Below are 10,577 nucleotides of genomic sequence, written 5' to 3'. Positions count from 1 at the left end.
TCTCAGAAACTTTCTAAGTTTTAATTTTGATGTCTGAATCTCGCATATCTCGCTATGCCGTAAGGTGATAAGTCCAGAATTGGTACTGCTTACACGTAAGTCGTTATTGCTTACACGTAAGTCTTTACTGCTTACACGTAAGCTTCCACTATTTTAATTGCGATATTCTATGGATGTCGTTTCTGGTACTCAAAAAATGCCAATGAATATTGAATTCTTTGCATAAGCATAAGCAGTGCTATGGAGTTTTTGGAGACAAATCTGCTCAAACCTTCACATCAATGAATTTCATTGTTTAATTTACATTTAAAGCACTTGTCATTGTCATCGGATAGAGCCGCTCATTTCAAGAAGATTCAAAACTACTCCTAAAAGCTGCTCCCTAAATTATTCCTCTCTCTTCTTCCTTAAAATCTGTCCTGCCATTGTAAACTACAACTTGTTACTATGACATTGGCAAGGAAGAGAAACAGAATCCTCTTCTAATTCAAATTAACCTAAAAATAAATTCTAATGGAGGGTAAAGTTTTCTGATTTTCATTCATTATCAATCACTTTTAGAAGGAAATTAAAAATAAATAAGAGAATCGGGAATGAAGAAACATTTATGCAAAAAATTAGAATTTGTTAATAAATAAACATTCGAGTTCAACGACAAAAATATCACGAAATAATGTTTTGTTTGATCAAAAGAGAAAATGAGAGTTTGCAATTGGAATAGTAAAATCACTTAAGATTTGATCACTTGCTAAAAGTGAAAATTTTTTAAGGCGGAAATTAAAATGAAAAATTAAATGAATTAAATGTTCTGGCAGATATTACTAATCAAACATATTGTCTACAATTTTGATAGTTTAAGTTTTTTTCACAACATTAAGTAAGGATAGAAAAAACAGAAAGGTGAAGAAGTTTAGATGACAGATTGGTATTTTCATTATTTCACTTTCAATCAAATGCAAAGAGAAAAAAAAAAAAAAAAAAAAAAAACAAACGAGAATCCGGTCGAGAAAGTTAACCGGAAAAGGAGACAGATTGTGTGACATATCAAAGTGGTAATGCTAATCGTTGTTGTTAATTGTGAACACTTGACACATGTACCTACAACACTTCCCTCTGCTTAATAGGAGTGATTTGTTTACAACAATTATTGTTTTTCTGCTCTGCCATATAATATCCTCGGACATTCCACTCGCAAACAGAACAAAGCAGTGCCATCCATCCCAGCGTGTTTTTTCACTTTCCATTATAGCTGATCACAAGGGAAAGTGTTATTTGCACTGTAAACAGTAAGGTATGGATGGATGCATGCTTGCACTGCTTGCATGCATGCACTTGCATATTGCAAGCAACTAGTACGGAGAAAGTGACAAAGGTCATTTATTCCAAGCATTCTGTATTTCATTCCACTTTAATGACAAGTGAGTGTAGCTATTTCCCATTTAAGCTAAAACGAAATTTGCTTATGTGCCATATTATTGTGCATCAAAATATGGAAAAGCTAATAAGCATAGTTTACAGAGTGTACTCTCGAGGACAACAAGAGTAGTCTCGAGGACAAGAAAGGTACTAGTAGGTCTGTGCAGTAGAATGTCTTTAAGTAAAGGACGCAAGTGCAGTTTAATAGTACGATGAAGAGACGTCGTTAAGGAAAACTCGGGATGATCAGGCGGAATAAACTTGATCACTGCAAGATTATAATCATTTAACATTAACTGAAACTCTACTAATAATTTCATGGTATCAAATTACTCACCAACTGCTATCCGACATGTAAAGTTGCAGCTGCAGCAGCAAGGACAGCATATTATTGTGCAGCCTGCCTCCCTGAACCTCATCATTTCATCGTTGTCATTATTCTCCCTCCCTCCCTTCTACCCTCCCTCTCTCTCTCCCTCTTCTTTACAGTATACACCTTGCAGATGTCAACAATTAATACGTTGTAGTTAATGATTAGAAGTGAAAGGTGCGTACCTTAATAGTGACATGTTGTCAAATTAAGGCTCGCAATCTCTTCTCGAAAGGCCTTTCCTTTTGATCGCTAACGGACAGATGGCTAATGTCAAGAAAACGAGACAAACTGATATAAAATCTGCCGGAACAATGAGAAACGGTTGCTTCATTCAATTAAATACCATCGCAAATAATCACAAAAATGAAAATTTAATTGGAAATTTTGCAATTTCGAGGCATAAAAAGCACAAATAATTATTACTCAAATAGGTAAAAGCTTTCAGCGTTTAGAAACAGAATTGTTTCAGACAAAATAGAAGCTAAGAAGCAGCTCCAACCAGCTATTAAAGACAGTACGATGCTTTGTCATGTCTGCAATGACCAGATGGCATTTGGTGGATGGAGAAGGTATGCTCAGAATAAATCAATAAGTACGATCAAAGTTAGCACCGATCAGTAAGAAATGATTGGGATGGGAAAAGTTGAGCAGAATGGAAATTAAGTGAGTCTACAGATCACGTTGAATCTTCCGAAATTATCAGTCAATCATATTGGAATATCGAATTATCACTTTCACTTCCATATGACTTCAACGACAGTCAGAGATAACGCATGCACATGGTGCAGTCGATTTGACAAACATCTGTTGCCTATTGCTGACAGCTCCGAAAGATTTTGTGGCCTTGTGATCAAAATTTGATGAACAAATGGCTTTTGATTTGATTTAATATTGTGTCAGAATGAGAATAGTCATCCTCTATTGAGTCCATTAATTTTTAATTTATGCTTTAAGAATCTATTGACTTGACTAATATTTAAAATTCAATTTGTAATTAGTATCAATCGCAAAATAAGAGTTAAAAATGAGCGAACAACAAACTTCTTTCAATTTTAAGCCTGTTAAGCAAGTTATTGGAGACAAAATTTTAAAAGTAGTACTCGATTCAAATCACTTGTAATTTTAAACCTAAGATAGCAGCTGGTCTATATTTTAATTTTAACTCGAATTCAATTTTGAAAAAATTAGCTCAATCAAAACTGAGCAAAAAGTGATACTACTGATAATTCTTTTGTTGAATTAATACTTATTGCATTCAATAAAGTCTGCAAATTCCCGACCTGAATCTTATTCCGCCTGGATGAAGCATTGCTATTGATAATAATTGATGTGGCGGAGAGAACTGAAAGAGTAGATGGAGTGGTTCATTAGCTAATTAACTGTATCATGTTGCATGCATCCTTTGCATGTTGCATGCATCCTTTGCTGCAGTTCCGGCAGCGCATGCTTCTATGATAAACCTTTTAGCGTGAATCGCCCTCGAGATTTATGCTTATGCGTTGGGCTTTATTCAGCTCAAATTACCAAATTACCAATGATTAAGTGCATTTATGAATCTAATGCATTAATTATCCTTGTAGTAATTATTATTACTATTTTTATTTTGACATAAGCAGAACATTCACGTGGAATATTGATTTTAAATTTCTCATATAAAATGAATTTCATTAGAGGGAAACGTTTTCTAATTAGCAATACTCATTGCTTGCCAGCAAAGAAAGAAATCTGTGAAATAGCGGGAAATAATAAAGATACGGGTAAACAGATAACTTTCCACTATTCGACTTTTGCGTGAAAAACTGCTGTGATAAGAGAGAGCCAAAAAAGACCCAAGTAAATGAGAGGGTGACATAAGGTGACAATTAGAAAGGAGGGTAGTTTGCACCAGTAGTTTTTCATCAACAAATTCTTGATAAAAAAAATTTAAAAAAAGGATAATAATGCAGGCAAATAAACCGATAAGTAGCAAATCTGTAAGTCTGTTAAGGATAAAATCTTCCTAATGCTTGCAGGGATATAAGAAAAAAGTTAAAATCCTTTTCATTCATTCATAAATAAATTTTTTTTATACTCCCAAAATTAAGAAATTTATCACAGCTAATTTCTTCCAGTAGTATCGAGAAGTGATCAGATCAAAAGATAATCAATTATTTTGCACTTTGATTCGTTATGCCAAATACAGAGAAAGAGTTAAATTGGAAATGAACAGAATAGCAAATTGTCTTTTTGATGATAGATAGTTACTAGTAAAAGGAATAATTAACTGCAATCACTTTATCACAGAATGATGTGACACACATTACTGTAGACTTATCAGATGTAAGAGACAGCTCTGTCCTGTGACCTACGACAAATCTCGACGTATTACTTTGAAGTCTGAGATTGCAAATCTAAGGTATTGAGTCAGAGTCTGATGTCAAGTAGGAAGGAATTCGATTTCATTGGAGCATTAAATAAATGGTTGAAAAATATGGTCGTCCACAAGTGTTTATGTGTGTGTGTGTGTGTGTGTAATGCTGCAGGATGGCGTGTCTGTCTCAAATGACAGGTGAGAGGTGTAGTTGTTGTAGTAGAATGAATGAGTCAGGTTGTTGAAACATGAACCAATGAAGCAATCACACTATCAACTGCCCTTCTGCGCTCGGATAGATGATCGTCGTCGAGGTGGCGCCTCGTTGAACTCTCGTCGTTAAATGTTAACGCAATATCTTCGTACCCTAAATAGCAGCTTTATAAGCTATAAGCTATTAGCACCTCCTTTCGAGACACATATTTGTACGCTTCTGTCAGTATTTGATTCCATACTTTATTTAATCATAAAAATTACTTTCAGTTAAAGTACTCCTAGAAATGTCACACTTTCTTGTTGTCAGGGCAAAAGCTAACATATAGCGATATATTGACAAAAAATTGGAAAAATGCAGCTTTTTTGTGTTGTCTTCTTTTAAATGGTAAAACAAAACTTATATTTCTTTATCTTATCTGCAGCGAGGCGCAAAATGCACTTTATTAAGCGGTATGTGTTTTTGATACATTAGTGATTATTGGTCGGCTGGAGATGAAATTCGCCCAATCCTTTATATCTGGGGCAGTAAGCAGAGTCTATTTCCAACAATTCAAATACACGAACGAAGCATTAAAAAAGAATTTTTCATTAATATTTGATTTTGTTTATTTGCTCTTTATTTATTCTTATCCACACTGATACTCGAGAAAGTCACTGATACTCGAGAAAGTCATCTATACATTGCCACCGAATAAATTAGGGAAGTGGACATCTCTCGGAACTCTCGGAAGGAAGCATTTGAGATGATGATGACCCTAGGAGGTAGAGGGACAGTGTATGACACGAAGTGAGGTAGTATTTTAGTAATAATCATAAGTGCTACTGTCAGCGGGCGGAAAAGCAAATGACAGGTAATTAAACGATGCACACCTGGATGTCATCTCTTACGTTTAAAGACTGCCGCAAATTAGTAAGAAAGAAGAAGAAAGTGACAAAATGGAATGGAAGAATAGTATTTGTATTAATTACTTTATTAAACAATAAGCAATAAAGGTAATAAACGGAATACTCTTAACCGTAGAATAATGGAAGTTCTCGATTTATTTTGATTGTTCATTATTATTGCGAGGCAGAGAGATCACTCTTTTTCTTCGTTTCTCTCCCTCTCCCTCTCTCTCTCTCTCTCTCTTCCACCCTTTCTTCATTTTCCTTTTCAAGCACCGCTTCAACGGAATGCTCCTTGAAGTGACGTTCTGTCCCCAACTTACGCTTCTCTTCTAGTTGCGTCACCCATACGAAACAATATTTCTCGTCAAAACGTTTTTTCATTTGAAATGGTTCTTGCATAACGTTACGGTATCCACTTCAGGTCATAAAACGTTTGGAAAAAAGAGCACTTTTATTGTAATAAATCTTATTGTAGTACCGTTCCCATATGTTTCGGAAAGAACAATTTCATTTTTTTTGCTGAATGGAATCATTCTGGAAGCAAAATTTGGCATATAATTTTGATTTTCCGAACTTGGTTATAACTCATGCAGAAATTGCAGGTAATTTAGCAAAGAACAGTACTGTATTACTTTTTTGAATTATTTTAATTATGAATGCACTTATCACTTGGTGTCGTTCTTACATATACCGATGGTAGTTTACCTGTCGAAGTAATTAATGAACTCAATCTGACCTAGTAAATTAAGTCTTAGGCATAGGATTAAACTTTAGCTGAAAGGATTTACAAATTTCTTATTTTTTACAAAAATTTACAAAAAATTTAATGCTTTGAAAACAGATGCAACAATTGAAAGAGAGTGAAATATGATAAAATTAAATTATAAAATTAAAATTAGAAAGTTAATTTTGTAGGTAATTAGTTGCAAAAGCATTTTTAATATTATAATGGTCGCCATTTTTTGATCTCTTCTGCAGCAATTACTTGCTTTCTCATCTTCAAATTTACCCTTTCTTTTTTCATGGTCACATTTTAATGCATAGATTGCCCACTCCTTAGGGCAGCACTGGACATCTCTTACCTTTGTAACTTCCCCATATTCTTCAAAGAAAAAACCGACAATCCTTTAAAAATTTTTAATGTATGTGTGGTAATTTCATCTATTCAATCATCGCAGTAGAAATATGTCTAATTATTTGATTGCTTTCGTTTTAGCAAAAAAAAAAAAAAAAAAAAGAATGAAAAGTTTTATTTAAGAAATTTCAAGGGACTTTACTTGGTAATTGTCTTATTCAAAAGAAATTCCCGTGATAGTGGGCAAGTACATCAAAGTTTGATTTAATGTCACATATCAATCATCTTCTAAGGTGACAAATGATATAGCTGAAAAATAGTTTGGCGCAGTTTGATAAGCATTTAGTTGTGTGCCACCTTAAAAATGCACTGAAAGTGGTTGGAAAAGACTTTAAGTGTCACTTATTAAAAATTATTATTTTTTGTTCTGAAGTCAACGGGCAATTTTCTCCCATTAACCAAAAAGACTCTTTTATATCTTCATTTGCATCCATCACTGATCAATCACACACTGTGACCAATTATTTATTATCATTCTGAGACTTAGTCAAATGGATTTTACGGCATTCTGGTAGTGTCATCGACCGTGAAACTTCATGATGGAGAGAGGATAGCGAGGCTAATTTTCGGATTATACCGTAATCGCTTCTCTGACAGGAACTTTATATTATATGGTTTTAATCGAAATAATTGCATCCATTGGTAAATTTATTTCCGGGTTAATGCATTTCCACTAATTCACGTATATGCGTCTGCTACCTTTTCCAATTTACGTTTAGCATAAGGAAAGAACGTGGAAGAAAATCCCAGCTGAAGGAATGCCATCATATGTGACACTTGTATGGACACATACACACATACACACACACACACATACTCATACTTTAAGTAATCTAAGTAGTACCATTCCCTCTTACAATTAAGTAATCATAAAATTAGATTGAAAAGTTAACTATGTTGCAACCGTAAAGTGTACAATCAGAAAAAGTAAGAAAGAATTGCATAAATCAATTAGAACTTAAGGCACCAATCGATACCGTATGCTATACCATGGTAAGGTGAAAGTTTACTGACATGCAGAAGGTCAAAAGTTCAGCACTCGGTCGATCTACCGCGGTGTTTGTCACCTGTGACTATTGCTACATTCTTTGTTTTACTATCAATGACTAAAGTTTTGACACTGTTCAGAAGTTGTAACTGTCGCATAATTAAATATGCTGTACGGAAGATAATTAATAAATCAATGTGAATTGCAAGTGGTTCCGTACCGCAGCGGTTGTTTCTGAAAAAAAGGAACAGAAAGTTTTATTGGACCACTAGAAGTACTTTTCGATACATTTTGTTTTTTTTCTCGATAACTTTTAGTTTCAGTTGACAGCAAAGCAAGCAAAATGAGAAGTAATAACCATTCGGTTGGTTGACATTTGGTTGACATCAAGGTAGGACTAGCAGAAAGCACTTATTTCAAATTCAAAGGAAGGATGACCAGTTGAATAGTCGGACATTCATTCAGAAAATACAGATATAAAGTAGCATATCGGTATTTCAACTTTGTTTTAATTAAATGAATCACTTTATATTGAAGCCAAAAGATAGCTTTCTGACTATTCATGAATATTTATTAAAAGTGAATTTGAGCAAATGTAAATGTTTTTTTTGATAATGTCATTAATCATTGATATTTATTTCCTTCTCTACTTCTCTCTTAAAAGAACTTACCCTGAATATTTACCCTAGAATATAGAATATGAGTTATTTGAGTCTAGCTGGGCCAAAGTGAAAAATGTCTGAGATAATTAAACTCAGCCAAATCTCGAAAGTAATTATTACAGATACAAAAACAATCCATCAATTTGCAGAAGTAATATCAAAATAACAAAATTGGAAATGCAATTTTCTTTCAGTTTGTTTAATTTCAGGTAGAAAACAGTTATTCTTCTCTGTTATATTCATAGCATCGTCTAAAAATTTAATTTGTAAAGCTAATAAACAGAACCGCATCGTTTGAACTGGATTAAATGACCAATTTCAAAACTCTTTTAGTCGAAATTGCGAACAATCAATTCTTATTGATTAAATTGAAATTAAAAAAAGTTTGCCTATCAGAGAAAAAAAATGAAGTAAATGGGAAAGATGAAGTAAAAGTGAGACATTTTGATAGACTGATAAGATAATCCACGACATTTTGATAAACTGATAGGATAATCCACGACATTTTGATAAACTGATAAGATAATCCATGACATTTTGATAAACTGATAAGATAATCCATGACATTTTGATAAACTGATAAGATAATCCATGACATTTTGATATACTGATAAGATAATCCATGACATTTTGATATACTGATAAGATAATCCATGACATTTTGATAAACTGATAAGATAATCCATGACAAATTAGCGTTGTCATTACGTCTTGCATACGTAAATCGAACAGTACGACTCTGAGATTTACTGATTTTTTTTCTTCTTGAAACTAAAGCAATTACAGAAACAGGAGTGTTATTCAAGCTTGATACTGAAGCACTTATTGTTACTGAACCTGAAAGTAGTCAAGTCTGTGTGTTTCATATAATATCAGTATCAAATTAAGTTTATCTTAAGAAAGCATTTTAATAAATTCATGAGGCTCGATAACAGTAAGAAAAGATAAGAACAGAAAGTACTCGATTATTGATAATTCTTATCAGGATATTGCCATTGTTATGGGATCAAGGAAATATTTCACGGAAAAAGCTTGAAGAGATTACCTAATCGAAAGTGATGTGATATTATCAGTGATAACAACTTTTGCATATTACGAATATCTGACAGAAGTAACAGTTTAAAACTTGCAGTATTCTCAGGTAAGTTCCCCTTTTTGCTAGTAATAGCTATTATCGTTATTCCTGCACAGAATTCCTGTCTTCAACAGTGTGCGCTTTCCTGAAATTATTTTGTGATTCCAGAATTTGAGATCAGAAAAAATTTCATTCTGTTTCCATTGTTTATGCTTGAATTCAATAAGCATCAAGCAGTCATCTTTCCTGAAAAGTGCACCAATCAATAATCTTTCCGGAAAAGTGATTGGAAGACTGATTTAACCGTCATTCGCCCACAATTTGCTTTGAATTACAATCAAATAATTTGAGTATAACACACCTTGTATAGATGAAGCCCAAGAAAATGGCCAAGTCATAGGCTAATAGCCAAGTACATAGGTTATTGGCCAAGTACATAGGTTAATGGCCAAGTAGATAGGTTAATGGCCAAGTACATAGGTTAACACACTGCTGTTTGCTCTGACAAATGAATTACACAGCAAAAAATTTAACTGACATTTGCTAGCATTTATAAAGTTGCGTGATTTCTGTGCTTAAGGATTTCTGCTGGAATTCATCTAATATTTAAACTGAAACGTTAATTCTGATAATAAATTGATAATAAATTGAACTGATAATAAGTTTAATACCTCTAAGAATCATATTTTACTTATATTTTTCAATTGTAAATTAAGCGAATTGTTTATCTTTCAGGACATTTATAAAGGAATTTGTTTGAAAATTTTCATGGAGAAACCAATGTCTCAGCAAATACTTCGATCACTGAATCAGTCACTGATTCAAAGCAGGTGGCCATTTATCAATGAGTTGCTTCAGTGGAAGGAGAGGAATAATTCTGATATGATAATTGCATAGCAGACAGGTGTTCAAGCTATCAGAAATGTTATCAGCAGCAACCAGAGAGTAATAATTTTACTGATCTCATCTTATCTCATGCAAGCTTAAGAAGACTAGCTTAACAGGTGACTCTTTTATGAGCTTAGCTCACGTCATCAGTATAAAATGACTAAGATTTATTGGTTGAGTATGAAGACGACAGTCTTGTCACCCTAAGTTTAGTATAAAAGCTCTATGTATTTTATTTGATCTATTTCGAGATAAAGCTCTATGTATTTTATTTGATCTATTTCGAGATAAAGCTCTATGTATTTTATTTGATCTATTTCGAGATATGCCCATCTGATCAATAAGTTTGCGAGATCTTTCGTTATTTTGTCATTTCCGTAACTTTAGTTTTTGATATTTGAAATATTTTTATTCCTTTGAGTTTACCAGCAGTTTCGTTTCTTTTCAGTACAAAAAATTTCATCCAATTTTTCCATCAATGCAATATAATGTCATATCAGTTTGTTCCTTTCAATGTGATCAATGATCGATCCATTCCTTATTCAAATTCAAATTCGATACCTTTCCTTAGAGTCATCACACTAAG

General features: G+C 33.3%; 3 protein-coding genes across 3 annotated transcripts; all 3 read right to left on the bottom strand.

The window, feature by feature from the left end:
* Window positions 1–1,749: 1,749 nt before the first annotated feature.
* On the bottom strand, window positions 1,750–3,410 carry Bm1471 (Uncharacterized protein; the record flags this gene model as incomplete). Its single annotated transcript, XM_043082646.1, has 3 exons — window positions 1,750–1,824; window positions 3,070–3,131; window positions 3,383–3,410. The coding sequence occupies 3 exons, from the start codon at window positions 3,408–3,410 to the stop codon at window positions 1,750–1,752; spliced, it is 165 nt and encodes a 54-aa protein (XP_042938580.1).
* A 2,004-nt stretch (window positions 3,411–5,414) lies between these two features.
* Bm458 (Uncharacterized protein) lies at window positions 5,415–5,642 on the bottom strand (the record flags this gene model as incomplete). The annotated part of the gene is made up of 1 exon (XM_043082645.1): window positions 5,415–5,642. One exon carries the CDS (start codon window positions 5,640–5,642, stop codon window positions 5,415–5,417), a length of 228 nt encoding a protein of 75 aa, XP_042938579.1.
* A 302-nt stretch (window positions 5,643–5,944) lies between these two features.
* On the bottom strand, window positions 5,945–7,008 carry Bm13157 (Uncharacterized protein; the record flags this gene model as incomplete). Its single annotated transcript, XM_043082644.1, has 3 exons — window positions 5,945–5,979; window positions 6,229–6,368; window positions 6,956–7,008. Coding segments are annotated over 3 exons (228 nt in total), but the record flags the coding sequence as incomplete, so codon positions are not given.
* Between the last annotated feature and the right edge of the window lie 3,569 nt (window positions 7,009–10,577).

Source organism: Brugia malayi (assembly GCF_000002995.4).
Source record: "Brugia malayi strain FR3 genome assembly, contig: Bm_007, whole genome shotgun sequence".
Classification (NCBI taxonomy): Eukaryota; Metazoa; Nematoda; class Chromadorea; order Rhabditida; family Onchocercidae; genus Brugia; species Brugia malayi.
The sequence above is the reverse complement of the archived record's forward strand: the minus strand, read 5'-3'. Positions and strand labels throughout refer to the sequence as shown.